Raw genomic sequence first — 16,087 nt, 5'->3', positions numbered from 1 at the left:
GGCAGCAGTGGCTATGGTGCAAGTTGAAGTAGCTTTGGATACATCACATTAATATGATTATGAGGGCAATGTGTGATCAAAGTTTAACTATTTGTCAGGAGGGCTGCTCACTCCCCAGAGGTTTCCTGGTCCTTCTATTCAAATACTGAAAGTTATTCATAGTTCCCTTGCTCTGTCAAGGTGGTGTTTTCACAAACAAACGGGCAGCCAGCTGTTCCCAGAGAACAAGAACTGCAAAGGCCATAGACCAGAGCATCCACCAAGCCAGAGAAATCCCCCACTATGTGCACAACAGGGCTCTTGTTCACAGACAACTTTCAGAAGCTGCAGGTGTTGTCCAGGGGTCTGTGACCACTGTCCCTGTGTCTGACCTTTACAACACATTTCTGAGCCCACAACACTGCCCTGCACTGGAGGAGAGGTGATCCCCTCATCTCTGACACACAGCGACTTCCAGCTCTGTGCTGAGCCCATCCCTCATCCCAGCTCCCTGGGCCCAGCACAGTGCTGGCAGAAATCCACCTCTGAGGGCCCCACTGCCCAGACCCAGCTGTGCCTCAATGCAGCACAAACCCCCAGCCACCACCAACACAGCAGAGAGGCCAAGTCACTTCGTCTTCCCTGTTCAGTCAACAAAAACTCCTTGGATGAGAACCTACTTGCCAGCATGAAGGAGGGTTGCACAAACCAGTCCCATGGGAGAGCAGTGTAGTGAATATGGTGTTGCAATATATGTTTTCATATTAAAAACCAAACTAGAAAGGTGGCCAAGGGAACAGTGGCAGAACTTCAAGTCTGTTGAGAGTTTTAGCCCAGAAAGATGGTAACCTAAACTCATGACGTGTAATAACTTTCTGTTTGGGAAACAGAACAAGACCAAAAAACTATTACAGAATTAAGAGTTTGTTCCAGTTCCTGAGAGTTGTTCAAATTACAAAAGACATTAATAGAAACCTCTGGGTGGGACTAACTTTTAAGCAATCAAACATTGATTAGATAAGGCACGCATGGAAGACCCCTCCTAACTCAGACTGTGTTATTTCAGAGATGTAATATCCCAGCAACTTTAGCAGGAACTAGGGGAGAGATGTGTAGGAACAGAAGGACAAATGAGTTAGCTGTAATCCCTGGTGCTTCAAGGAACATCTGAATAGCCTTCACCCACCTATTAGATCAGGGCCACAGAAACACCCCAACTTTGCATCATGGCCACATAAATCAGTACCAAAGTCCATCAGGTATGATGAACTTTCTGGACAGGAAAGAAAAGACAGCACACTTTTCAGCCATTTCTGAGGGCAGGGAGTGTTTGTTTTGAGGGCAGGGCTCCTGTCAGCAATGCCAGATAAGAAGCAAAAGGTACTGAGTAAGACCTCCACCTCTGCAGGAGTCTGTATTGTGAATTTGAGTGAAAGTAATCAAAATTCCTATTGTCTGTGCATTTTTACCAACTTCTAGAAGCGCAGTAGATGTTTACATAGCATGGAGATCATAAATACCTTTGATCACCTACATTAGGACTGTCAGAACAGACAGTAAAGGGAATACAGCTTGCTGAGATTTCAGATACACTGTTTTGCTTAATGTGAGAAACTGTCAAGGTTAAGAAATCTAGATTCTCAACAGTGTCATGGTATATTACAACCACATAAAGTGTTTCTGGACTAAAATGATTTTAAAATTAAATTTGCTACTCTGAGTAATTCCTACCATATGATAATAAAAGTAAAATCTGACACAGTCTAAACAAAAAAAATCCTTTATTAGGATCCAAGATAATGGAGAATGATGAAGGATATTTTAACATAAGCTATCCAGAATCTAAGAGCAGGAAGATAAATCTATACACATCTTTGGGTAGATATTCTGCCAGCACAAGGGGCAATCAACCAGAGGCATCATGTAACAGTGTGTCTGTAAACACTGTCACTTCACTGTGGCTAAGTGATCAGGGAATAAACGCTGAGATGGGAGCTCGTGAAACATCCCCAGCATTCCTGAATCCTCAGATTGAGACCTGCAATTTCCTCAGGTATCGGGAGCACTGGAGGAAGCATTGGTTATTATCCTCATAAAGGAGAACCTGCTGCTACTGCTCTGCCTAAGAGCCTGGCCACCAGGGTTAAGTATTCCAGGTAAAGTGGTAAAAATACTGTAAAACTCAGGTTCTGTACTCCTGCCACTGTGAGATAAACTAAATTTGCCAAATGGCTTTGTGAACCCCACCCTTCTAAATCAGCTTGTTAATCATTATCGTCATAGAGGCGATAAAGTTGTTTTACGAGCCAACACTGAAGCAGTAACATTAACTACTTATGCAGGAGCTGGTGTATTTCTCTGCAGATAGTGTTTATTAGAAGACACTCTCTTTAAAGACACAGGTTTGCTTCATAATCTTCTTTTGGAGCACTGAGCAATCTGTTCCTCCTATTCCTCCAGTCTGATCTACATGTCAGACACAAGTGATGCCTGGAGGGTATGGGTTAAGTGACATGAAATCCCTAAGAGACCTTGAACTACAGGTTCAAATCTAAACTGGATTGTCCTGGCCTCTCCTCCTGACAGAACAAAATTTATGATTATTTCTCAAGGCCAGACGCACACTTGGTTCTATCTGACAGACACAGACAGAATTTGCCAGGAGGCACTGACGCAATGCAGGAGAGACATGAAAGGCCAAGAGGCACTTAGAAAATAGAAGGGGTGGTGGACATGAAACTCATTCATGAGCTCCAATTATGTAAATTGAAGAGATAGAAAGTACTTTAATTCACAGGAATAATGTCACAGACATGTCTGGCAGAAGGAAGCTACCTGAAGGAGCAGTCAACAATTGTGCACAGCTTTCCACCATCCTCTACAGAAAAGGTTTTTTGGTTGTTTTCTTTCTACCTCTCCAGAAACAGCTAGTCTGAATCATGCCTTTTTCCTAACAAATTCAGAGGTAAGCTCCAGCTTTGCCTAGACTTTAAAGTACCACAAAGAATATGCTTCCTGGACTGAATGAAAGGGCAGATAAAATATCCTGAACAGACTGCCTCCAACTCACCACTTGGATGCTCACTGCCCTCCAAATTCCACCAGTGGAAGCTTTGTGGAGGAGGACTAAACGTTCAATAATCTTTCTTCACCTCCAGGACAGATGAGAAATATGCTTTTAAAGGAACTACCAATGATACAAGAAAACAGGTCTAGAAAAATCACCTTTAGACACATCCAGTTTGTTCCTCACCCTCCAGCACAACCAAAACGACTGACTTGTTTAAAAACTTCTCACCAGAGAGATCCACAACAGTGCAGTGCTCAGAACAACTGGGAATTTGTTCCTAATGCCTGCCTCAGACCTCTTTTGCTGCAGTCAGCTATCTTTAATTTACACTCTACTTCCTATCCTTACATTGCAACATCTATTTCAGAAACCATTTTCTGACAGATTCTCTTGTCTGTCACAGGTAATCTTTGTCACAAGCCAGGACAAGCAAAAGTGGACTGGGGGGTGCAGGAACATTATAACGATTGCCTCTAGCTATTTGTTTGCTGGATAATAAGCAGGTATATTCTGCGTTCATTAAACATGGAAGCATTAAAGCTGAAATGGTAAATGCAATCTCTGCCCCACTAAGATTTTAGTGGGGTTAGGACTTCTGTGATAAAAATATTGACTTGGAAACAAGTGTGCTACAATATGCTTAGCTAAGAATAATGCAAGTTGCACAGAAAATAAAGGGAAAACATTCCCTAGCTGGGAAGTTTCCAATCATTTATATGTAGGGAACAGACAATGCTTGTGGACTGCTAATTTCCTTGAGGATATTTTCTCTTCCGTTGGCTTGATTCTTAACACCACAAATTCTTGTTATGATTTCAATGCACAATTAATCTTTAGTTCAGAGGAAAAGGAAATGGAAGGGGGAAGGATGATCATGAGGTAAAAGTCACAGAGAGGCAGATATCAGATCTTAGGCCCCATCTTTTGTGCAATATACTAAAGTCAGCTGGCTTTCCTTGTTCCATTTTGACTCCCAGTCACCTCTTTCAGATGCCATCTTGTTTATTTAAACTACAGGTGATTTAAGGGAAGAATGATCTCTTACTGTTTGTGTGCATGCACACTAGAATCAGTCACTGTGCACTGCTATAAAACAAATTCAAGAAGAACACAGCAGTAAGTTTAGAAGAGTCCCATCTTTGGTTGTGACAGGCATGCTACGGGCCACAGTCCCAGCTCCCAACAGCACGAGTGACACCACCCCACCCTCTGCCTCCTCTTTACACCCCCTCCAGGTCCCTTGCTGTCCCAAAAGTCTGTTCAGCCTGTGGTACAGGCGACAGCAGGGTGGGCAGGAGCAGGCAAGGCCAGGGACTCTGTTCACCCAGTGCTGACAGCAGCGCACACTGAGCTGCGCTAACTCATCACCCTCACAGGGCAGAGAGCAACCCGAAAGGAAACCTTGCAATAAACACCGCAAAGAACAAAAAGAGCCCCACAAGACCAACTGCCAAATAAATCAAACTAAAGCAGAGCAAATTAAATGAGTGAGATTTGAATAAACAGAAATCAGAAGCCCCCTTTGACTTGTTTGCATCAGGCAGCCTGCACTGATGGCAGAGCCATTTGCTGTTCACAGTCCTTCCGGAGTAAACCCTTGAATATATTTCACTTTAATTTGGTATTAAACAGATACTCCACAAATTAGCCCCTAACTAAAACAGGCACTGGGAAGAGGAAGAAATACAAGGTCAAGAGCAAACACTGCTAATCTCTAACAAGCATACATAGGCAGAGGGCAAGGTGAAGATGGAGTTTTACATTGGCCGGGGGAGAGGAAAAACAAACTGGTGACAGTTCAAGTGAATTTATAGCAGGAGACAGAGAGGATGACAAGGTTCCTCCGAGCTCTCCCCCCGTCCTCTCACTGAAAGGAAGAAATGCCAGAAATTTCAGCAGGTCTTTGGATGCAAACTGACACAAGTGAAGAGGAGAAGGAATTGTCTCAGTATAAGCAACATGCTTGGAAATCACCTGTGCCAGCTCCCCCACCAGCTCTGCAACAAGACTCACACTCACTGTGCTTTGTCTTTCCTCCCTTCTCCTTCTCTCAAGGATTCCAGGCAGCTACAAGTCAATTTTGTCACACCCCAAGCTCTCCTGATCGTCTTGCAGGGATGAATTATAGGTTGTTTTAAGAAAAAGGTATTCAAGCAAAGGTTAAAGGCTGTTTTAATCAAACAAGGTTGAAGGAGTACCAGGAATTTGGCTGGTAGAAAACAGAAAGCACTTTACTTAGCTTAAAAACATACATGACTCTAAACACAGAAGCAAATATGCATTTAGGCAGAGAGTATATATACGCTTTAAGATTAAGCAGGCAATTGCATGCAGAGATATTAACTGACTCTACATGCCCACTGAGCAAGATGATATTTCATGAGTGATAGCACAAAATTAGAAACTTTCCTGCCTTGCATAGGACTGGATCTGGGCATTTTAGAACAAGAAAGCAACATACCAAGGAAATAGCTAGGGCTTTGAAAAAAACCTCTGTGAGTACAAAGTATATTTAAAAGAAAAATCTAAAAAAATCCAAAGTTCTTCTGTCATCCAAGCAGGTAGCCCTGAGACAGCATTTTATTTCTTAGGAAATCTGGTTTCTTGGGATGTTAGTCCTGAAGAAACACCCAGCTGGCTCTCCGAAACCATCATTTTATGTGAAGTAGAGCAATGAGTTCAGAGCCCAATCCTTCACACTGCTAATCCGCATCTCCAGTACTGAGGTTTTCATTCTGCACAGCAGAAGATAACAAAAGATACCTGTTTAGCACAAGGCAGCAGAGAAGGGGTAACTTATATTACAGCTGCTGCTTCTGTGGGCTGAAAAAAATTAAAATATCTCAGGAGATCGCAACTCAAAAGCTCCTATGAATCACTTGCACCACTACTGGGTCATTTTAAACAGAGTTTCATTCTAAAAAGCCACACTTACTCCAAGTGCCCTAGATTACATATTCACATGGAAAAGGACTACAAGTATTTAATAGATCCTGTTAAAAATTCTGGTTTCACACAGTGCTGGAATCAGTCCTACTATTAAGAACATCTACTAACAACCTTGCTAGATCTCTAGACTTTGCCTGCAATACCTAATTCAGATGAACTTGTCATCCTGACAGCCACCTGCCAAAATGCTCCTAATCAGCTCTTCCTCCCCGAGCCTGGCACGCTCTGCCATGCTCTCTGCCTGACCATGAGCCACTCTGAATGACAGCAACTCCCCTCCCCAGCAGAGCTGAGGTAAAAAGGAAATGCCAGTAAGATCACTGTCATTACCACTAATTGTAACCAGAGCTGTCAGCACTTTGGGGAATTACACACACACCAGGAATATCAGCTAACCTGAAGCTTCCTGTTCTGTTGAAAGGCAGTGCTGGCAAACTCCAGGGAGTGACAGAAATAAATGATGTGCCAGGTGCTTTTGGATGACCCTGCTTGAGCAGGGAGGTTGGACCAGATGACACACTGTGGTGCTTCCAACCTCACCCATTCTGTGATTCTGTGATAAAGAAGCCACAGCCCCAGGAAAGTAGACAAGGTGTTTAACTGCTGCTTTGCAATCAGATCTTTTAATATTTATGAAGATGTATATTGTATGTTTTTCCCATCTTAGGATTATTTTCATTTTTCTCTGCTAATACACTTACTTTAGAACTATAGTTATTTTAGAACACTGTCAATCAGGCACAGGTCATAAAGGATGTCATAAAGACAGCTATTAACGTTATGCCATTGTGGTCCAAGATGCATCTGTACATAGTTAATGCAGCGAACTATTTGGTATTATCACACTGGTAGTAACACACTGCAGGCTCGCACCTCTGTCACACATGCTGTGTCAACCCTTGCTAGGGAGGCTGGGGATGTGAATCAGTGTTTTCCAAGAGTGCCAAACGCTGAACTGTGGCAGCTATGGCACAGATGATGTGCCTGGCATTTTGCTGCCCTTGTTGAGCACAGTCAAGTCCCACAGAGAATTGTGACAGACAAATCTTCAGTCATCTCAGAATAGCCAGGCCTGCCCAAAACCTAATTCTCCTTTTCACTGTCCACCTCCTGCCCCTCAAGCAGAAAAAGGGCTTGCCTATACTTAGAAGAATCTGCTGGTACAGCTACATAGGTAAAATCTCTTCGGTAAATAGCAGTTGAATATATTGAAGAAGCTTATATTGACTCACTGAATGACACAAATTACAGCAACAGACTTTCTCATTGATATAACTGACTTTGCACTCATGATTTTACAGGTTCAGCTGCATACACTAAGAGCAGGAGGGCATCTGTCATGTACCCAATTCAGCAATACTTCTAAAAGGACAGCAAGCTCAAAGTACTTTAGACAAACCCCATTTTTTTCAATCAATACAGCCCCATGCACGTGTGTTAGATGCTAACACATGGGGTGTGAGCTCTGTGTGGGTTAGATGCTAACTCCCATCCTTTTACTGCATGAATAAAAAGGAACTGCTGGGCAGGGACACACCACTGATGGACTTGGGATTCATCAGGCTGTATGTTACAAATCTATACTAAGTATTTATCAGCAATTGTATGAGGACTGAGTTATCAGAAAAGAAGTTTTACTTCTGAAAAAAACAGCAAGTAAAAGGCAAAAGAAGTCCACATCTTGCATTCTTTGCTGTTGTTGGGACTGATGAAACAACTTGTCTAAATCAACTAAAGCTCTGCATATATAAGAATAGTAAAAAGAACATCTCTGATCTCCTCCTTCACCTTTGTCTAGGACGTGCAGTGAAAATACAGTGTAGGTTAGAAGCCTGGAGGAGTGAAGGAGACCTAATGATTTCTTTGCTCTTCTAAGAGACTTAATCACAGTCTCACAATGTATTAGGCTCAAATTAGGCAGAACCTTTGTTTCATTGAAGTTCATTTTTATTCCCCACACTCTTGTTAGGGAGTCTTATACACAGAAAAGCTTGACCAGAAACATTAAGATTTCTCAGAGAGGAATGTTTCTGTGAGACCAACAGTTCAGCAAGCCCAAAATGCTCCCAGGAGCTGTAATCAGTGCTGTATGCAATCAGTGTTACAAACGTCAGAGGAAGATGAAATCATTGATCTGTTTGTCAGTAGGGGAGACATCTTCCTAATCCCTTCAGTATAGTATGTCTAGTCTGAAATCTTATAATCCCTTTATTTTATGTACTGTAACTGTGGATATTCTCATTATGGATACTTAATCCTCTCAAAGATGATATATTTCTGGCCTCACTACTGTGGCATTAAAGCTGTCATACTCACTGTGTTCTGCAAAGAAGCATTTCCATTAAGGATTTTTATGCATCCCTAATACTGTATGATCTGTGCCATATTACTGTGAGAACAGGGCTCTCCTGTTCATCCTTTCTCTGTACTGTTCTTCACATTATTTGTTGGTTCATCTACAGGTAGTCAGGAAAGTTGATCTGAAGTCAATAATGTTTTAACTAAATTTCAACAGATTAGTTTATCTACAATGTTAAAATGGATAAATTATACTACATTAAATCCCTGTATGGACATACACATTCAGAATGAAAATAGCCTTAATACAATTTATGTCACTTTGCTTCCAAAGTAAATGGAGATAAACCAAATGAAAGCCACTTATATTTTGAATAACAGTATTTACATAGTGATTCAGAGTAATTCAACTCATCATTTTAAATTCCCATATTTTGTCACTTCATTATTTTTCCCTGAGTGTTCCTGTATAAACAAGTCTTCAAATTATCATCTTTTTAAATCTCCCATTTTGTTCACAATTTCCATTCTTGACATCCAGTGATTTTTGCCCTTATGTGGATCCTTTTCATTTTACTGTATCTTTTAGACTTGCTATAACCAGGATGCAATAATTGCCACAATTTAGAGAGTTTCTACAGTAAAGACCATTACAGAATCACAGAATGGGTAAGGCTGAAAGTGGGTGATCTGACCCAACCTCCCTGCTCAAGCAGGGTTATCCCAGAGCATGTGGCACAGAACTGTGTCCAGGCAGTTCTTGAATATCTCCAGAGAGGGAAACTTCCCAACCTCTGGGCAACTGGTTCCCATGCATGGTCACTGCACAGTGAAGTTCTTCCTCATGCTCAGGTGGAACTTCCTGAGCATCACAGCAATAATCTTGGTATACTTGTGTATCTTGCTATTTAACATAAAAAAGAGACAAGACATTAGTTAACTCTCTATGGATGAACCATCTGAATTTGAAAGTCACCACAACAGCCCCTTCCAGTCTCTTACTTCAAAAGCTCCCATTAACATGTTATGTAGTGTAAGTAGCAAGAATTATTTTTCCTAAGAAATAAAAGACTCTTGTCTGAGTCAACTTTGGTCCAAATCAACATCTAACAGTGTAAAAATTGTCAGTTGCAATAAAAGCAGTCCAATAATCACACCTGTAAAATCTGAATGGATGATTTTTAATTCCTGTTGCATAAACTCTGCCCATACATGCACAAAGGCAGTGATATGTCCATTGGTAATGCCAGCAGAGAACAGAGTTCACATCTTCAGCAGGTTTAGGATGAAACTACCCTGGACTGTAACAGTCTCATGGTCTACAAGACTAATCCATTTTTCCAGTGTACTATGTCTGCTAAAACCAGCAAATTCAGGAGTGAATACTTGCTTCCTAACAAGTGGAGATCTCCCCCTTGAAAGCTTTAATTGACTGGAATAACCCTGGATAAACTGCCTAACACAGATGCAGAGGGTTATGGGTGATGCAGGGCAGATGACATGAGGTTGCAAAGACAAGCAAGTGCAGCCAATGACGCAGAACAGGCGAGCTGTGGTGCTTGTGCCTGTTAAATCACACTGGGTGTTTCTGCCTATTCAATCTGAACACACCTAATCAGTTATCTTGTCTGCTGACACCTCCAATGACACCAGGATTTTAAGAACATGTACCTCACAGGAATACCCACAGATAGACTTCTGTGAACTTTAATGTAGTCCCTGGGGCCTTGGTCTGCAGCAAAACCTTCTGGAGTCCATGTGTGCATTTGTGTGCACATACAAATGAAGATGGTCGCTTGCTGCCTCTTTGGTTATTCACATCTGCACTGCAAGCATTTGTTAACAACCCAAGTACTAGCAAAAACCACTGCCTCACCAGGATTTGGGAAATTTCCAAAATTAAGGCCATTTTGTTCTATTTTTTTTTACTCTGCTTTTAACCTCACAGTAAAGTCTTCCCTGTTGGAACCCTATCCAAATGGATCCAAGCAACAGCCATCCCCAGACCACCAGATAGCCCAAATATATACTCTGCTAGACTCATTATATCTAGGCCCTGTTAATCTTGGAAAGAGATTTATATTGGATTTTATTTTAGAACACTATTATAAGCTGCTTCAACTACTGGCAAACAGGCATTTCAACCTTTTTGCAACTAAGAATAGACTCTCAAACCCCATTTTTGAAACTCAGCTGCTTGGTAGGAAACAGCCAGGTTTTCTAGGATCTTTAAAGGGAACTTGGCTAGGTAACAAATCAGAATTGAGATGGGACTAACCAGGGTAAAGGTTGCTTATATCTGCAGATTACCCCTCTCTGCTTTTCTAATTCACTCACCATGCCTTATCTTTCCATTAATCTTTAATAAACCTTTTAGTTAATTCCCCAAACACATGCAATCTACATGACAGCAGGATACAGTGCAAAGCAGTCCATGGATACAAGGAAATAGGCAGCAGAGGAATTAAAAACGAGGAAAAACTTCCAGGATTAAAACTACCCAAACTGCAGGTCAGTGGAAAATGATGAGCAGCTGGGAGAAAGCAGCAGTAAGGGGCAAAGCAGATAGGAGGGAGTATTTATCTGACCATTGGATTTATTCTCTCAATGGGGCCCTCCTCTCTTTTCCACTCTGGATCCACTTTGACAAAAACAGGCAATCCAGTTTCAAACATGGAGCCTCTGAAATGTGGAAAACCCTCCCCATGCTGACAGCAAGGATATAGCTAGATTAAAAGGTAAATGTAATTTAACCCAACCCAGCAGAAATGGTAATCAAATTATATTGCCTGTAAATATGATAAGTTTGGGACTGGGACCCTCAGGGGAAGAGAAGGTGTCTTGCAAACACAAACACAAAGAAACACGTAAAAGGAAAGTGCTAAATCAATGCATGAATTATGACTTCTACCCTCCTTCTCTCCCCCAGGGTGCTTGATAAGCTGCTGATTGCTTCTAAAATATCTACTACCAATGTTAGGAACTGATTAAGCAGCTTACAAAGCACTGGGGGCTAATAGACAGGCCCACCAGGGAGACTGCAGCTCTGGAGTTAAGTAGCTCACTTTTTCATGGCTTGATTATTAAAGATGAGATAGCAGAACACGCTGAAAAGATGCGGAAACAGCTTCAGACCTCAGGCAACTGGCCTTTTTATTTTATATATGGAATCATTTCTGCCCTGTGATTTGACCAGCCAGCAAAAGCCACATTTCCTGTTGCTCTGTAGTCTCCAGCTCTGAGGGGCATCTGAACTATCTCAACTTAATGTGTCAACTGAACATCCAGAACTGACTATGCTCCACTTATCCTGCCAAAAAGGCACCACTAGAGAAGGGAAACATAGGTTAAAGAAGCTTAAATTATTGTGTTTTACATGCCACTGGCAACAGCATTAGAGTGAACACAGAGGTGCCCAGGTCAGCCAGCACACCTCACCTCACTGCTTCCTCCACTGTGCATCTGAGCATTGCAGCACATTCACCTTAGATTCCCTACCCTCCCTTTTCAGCTCTTTTTTCCAAATTCTTCTTATTTAATCTGCTACATAATAAAACTCTGCTGTTCAGGTAAATGTACTTCAAGGTTCTTGCTTAGTTGAATCAGTATCAACGCAAAGACAAATTCTGCTGGCACATTACCTCTTCCATGGTCACATCTGTCATGGTAACACTGCACGGCTCAGCTTTGTGTGCTGGGCTGCCTGAGGTTTGGGGGGAAGGGAGGGGTGGGGGTTAGGATCCCCCCCAGCCCTCCTCTTGGCAATGCTCAGCAAACTGTAAATAATCATGTTGCACTAGGGACTTTACAAACTTCTGATTTCCTGAACAACTACTCTTTCAAGCAAAGAAATAAATACTACTTGTCACCTGTAGGCTGAGACTTTAATGAGAATTTATTGAGCAGATAAAAATTTTCTCATAGCAAAGTTCTCTTTGCAGACTACAGCTTTCTTTCACAGTCTCTCTCCATCCCTATTTGAACACTGATGCTCCAGGCTTTCATCCCTAACCAGTGTCACCATTAACCCATTTTTATGCTAAACTACAAACCACAGACACTACTTGGAAATGCAGGTATTTATGCTATGAATAGCTAGAAGGGAAATGTACAGTTAGCTCTGAAGGTGAGAACAGTCTCCATGTAACAGGTAGAATTAACCAAAGACACTCACCTGCTGAAGGTCTGCCAGAGAATAAAGATGGATTTGCTGAAGAAGATACTCTCTGGGAAAGATCCTGAAAAGAGAAAAATGGGTATGTGTCACACCTTTTTGACTGGGAAACTGGAAAGTTTCCTCTCCCCACCAAATAACGGCAGGACAGGGATGTTAGAGAGAAAGAAACTAGAATTATATCACTCTCTAAGCACCAGCTATTTTTAAAGCTTTCTGCATGGGCACGACAGCCCCACAATAAGAATAACTTCTGTGCCAGTGTCATTCTCTAATTGTCAGATCATATGCTGAGACATTAACAGCCATTGAAAGCTCTTTCTGACCACACACGATGTTTCTTTAAACAATTAATGCAGCAAGAGAAACAAATAATGCAGACTACACATCAGAAGTGTTTCTTATGGTCTGAGACAAAGTTCCTGGTCTGTTACAAAGCTGTACATTTAGTTTCAGATGTGATTTGTGGTTTTGTAACTGATATCACTACGTTGGGGAAAAGGCCATGCAGATACTGTTCTTCCAGCATAAAGCTGACTGATATCAATTCCCCTTTCCACACGGAAATACATGTATTGGTATAGACTCTATAATGACTGACTTAAAAAAGCAGTGTTTACCTTACATAAGCCAAGGTTTCAGGCAAGACCATCACTTATGTACTGACAGACCTGATAAGTAAAGCTAAATTACAGGAAACTGAGCATAGAAGAGATGCCCTAATTAGACTGATTGGCAGTAAAATGAAAAACTGGGTTAATATAACAACATAGAGGAAAGAAAAGGATATCGGAACATTAAGTGGATATTAACTAAGAAAGTTTATGAAAATCTGTGTATCTGCTGTAAAGATGTCAAGAACAGAAAAAGTACATCTATCTTTGTGTGCATGCACAGAGAAAAACCAATCTGACCAGCTTTACTTTCCATCCACACAGAACAAATACACCACCACACTCAGGTCTCCTGGGGAGGGGAGTATACTCTTGCACGTTACTGTTGCAAAAAAGTAACCAAGGATCTTAAGAAGTGAAACTATTTCCCACTATATGTTCTGTTTCAGAGTAGAAATTGTAAATCCCCTTCCTAAATCTCAATCACACTGTTTTGAGGCAATCCAGAAACGAAATTCTTTATATTATTAAAAGCATGAACAAAGCTCTGGCAAAGACTGGTTTGTAATGGCAGTGAACAGAGAGACCACTGCACATGTTCAAAGACACCTCAAAGATAGTGAAAGGCTGATATGAACTTACATGATATCTTGATATGAGACTATTGAGAAAGCACACAGTAGCTCAGAGAAGAGATTTTAGAAGCTGCAACAACATAGCCAGCTAAATCACAGATCAAGAGAACAAGACTACCAAGTGTAATCTGAGCACAGAACATGGATTCTAAGAAATAATGACAATATCTCTATTTCTGGTATTCCATTGGTTATCTTAAACAACAGCCTTGTTTGAAACTGATAGTTTTCAAAGCTGTATGTACTGAAGGGACTAGGACTTCTCACTGTTGCTAAGGTGGACAGTACAAATAATTAATTCCTTTCACGCTTTTGAAAAAAAAATTAGATTTGCTGGGGTAGGAGGAGAAGAGTTTTGCAAGCAAGGCACTGACAACTGCACACCACCCATCTTATGGCACTCTTCTGGAGCATTGCTCCTTCTCACTCACCAGGAACATCCACTTTACCCACCCAATTCTCAGCTGCAATCCCACTAGGGCATTGCCATTTTTCAGCTCTGTAGGCTATACTATGGCTCCTTTTTCAGGGGACTGTGTTGCAGTGGCTCTGCTGCATCACACTTTCATAATACATTTGGCACAATGTCAAAGACCACTGGAAAACAGTAAAAATCCAGACATCAGACAACATATGACACTGGAATTGCTCATTTGCACATAGCAGACTTATTAAAAGGAGTCAACTCCGAACAGCATTTTGAAGCATTAGTATTTTTTCAGCTCAGATAGAATTTCTTTCATTAAAATTTGCCCATCATTCTCCCCTGATCACACAGGCAGGCACTAAACAGCTTTGCCAGAAACTGTTTTGTTTGCTGATGCCCTTACAGCGCTGCTAAGGAAAACAATTAGCTAATGAAACATTTCCTTTTTCAGGAGATAGCCTGAATAGCCCATAATGCAAAAACTGTAAATGACTAGTATCGATGACTAACATCACATTCCTCTGCCTTCAGGGATGGCATTTTATTTCCTTAATTCCTGCAAGTTCTAACTCCTAGTAAAAAGTGTGCAGGTAAAAGCAAACTCATGATCGACCAAATTCCTTTGTCAGACAAGTCTCAGCCAGCACAGGCCCTGGTGACAAATCTTATCCTTGTACCTGTCCCCTTCTTTAAAAGATGCTAATTTGCAGCAATAGCTCTGCAAAGCTGGTATCCAACACACCTCTTCCCTTCCAAATCTGTTTCCAGCAGAAAAAAGCAGGCACTGCCCTCCCAGACACACATTCAGCACTCAAGTGAGGGGAGTGATTATTTCCATTGCTACAGAAACTGAGGCATAAAAAAACCCTCAGTAAGTAAGGCTGGTCCAGCTTCTAACTTGAAAATTAAAATTGGTTCTCTGTGGTAGGCCACAGAGAAACAGCCAGGCAGGCAAAACTCACAAATGCAACAGCATTACAGAAGTCATGAAGCAACCAGGCCAGTCCCTGCATGATTCCCAATAAATGCAGAGGTGCAAAACACTCCTTCAACATTTGCCCACACTACCAAAGGTGGAAAGCATACAGCTCCACGGCCGTGAAACCCTGAAACTGCCTAAAAGTAGGCAGTTCAGCCCCCACTCATAAAAATGCTTTCACCTCACCTGTGGTGAGCTGAGCAACTGCTTCAAAAACAGGTCTTGCTGTGCTGCATGTCTGCAATTAAGTTCAGCTTCAGAAAATGTCTATTAGTCCCATTTGGAAAGAAAAACCCAAAGCTCAACAGCTACCTGAATGTAGGTGGTGAAGCCACCTCCCAAAAATGCGTCTGTTCATTGCCAGCTTTTGTCAGCCTCTAGTGGGTGGGGAACGAGAGCATTACAGGTACCAAAATACCAAACCCAAACACATTTTCAAAAAAACTCATCATAAAATGCAAGCAAATCAGTTGAGGCAGGAAATCCATACAGACCAAGTACTCTAGTGCGCAAGAAAATGACGGAGAGCCAGTTTCCAACAGCTTGCTTGCCTGCACAGGTTCTCTGAGCCTAATGAGGTCATGCCTCATATAAAGTCCTTTTCAGCAGGAGGCACACAGGACTAATTCAGAGCCTCTTGCTTCCCAACACAGACGCCTCCTCTCATGTGAGTAGTAGGAAAGTAGTGTCTATGCTGTCTCTGCCCCTCTGTCATCTACAACTGAAATTATTCAAAGGAAATCAAAATCAGTAGAGAACAGCAGGTGAAACGGGGCTCACAGAAACACCACACCATGGCATTTGCAACCAGACAAAGTACTACACAGCACCCAGATCAACCTAAAATCACCCTCATGCCCAAAAATCCTACAGAGACCCAGAGTAGGCTAATAATGACACTTAAGGACACTTTACTAGAAAGTATGTATTTATTTCTGCAGGAGGTTGCATCTGGAGCTTTG

The 16,087-nt window shown here is 41.7% G+C and overlaps 1 protein-coding gene across 3 annotated transcripts in view; it reads right to left on the bottom strand.

Moving 5' to 3' along the window:
- PLEKHM3 (pleckstrin homology domain containing M3) overlaps nt 1–16,087 on the bottom strand; it is a 110,936-nt gene that overhangs the window by 52,985 nt on the left and 41,864 nt on the right. For all 3 annotated transcript variants that reach the window (XM_063400310.1, XM_063400309.1, XM_063400311.1), the window contains one exon: nt 12,471–12,534. In XM_063400310.1, the coding sequence (XP_063256380.1) occupies nt 12,471–12,534 (64 nt within the window). The remainder of the gene's footprint in view (nt 1–12,470; nt 12,535–16,087) is intronic.

The sequence above is a fragment of the Prinia subflava genome, chromosome 6, assembly GCF_021018805.1.
Source record: "Prinia subflava isolate CZ2003 ecotype Zambia chromosome 6, Cam_Psub_1.2, whole genome shotgun sequence".
In the NCBI taxonomy this organism is placed as follows: Eukaryota; Metazoa; Chordata; class Aves; order Passeriformes; family Cisticolidae; genus Prinia; species Prinia subflava.
The sequence above is the reverse complement of the archived record's forward strand: the minus strand, read 5'-3'. Positions and strand labels throughout refer to the sequence as shown.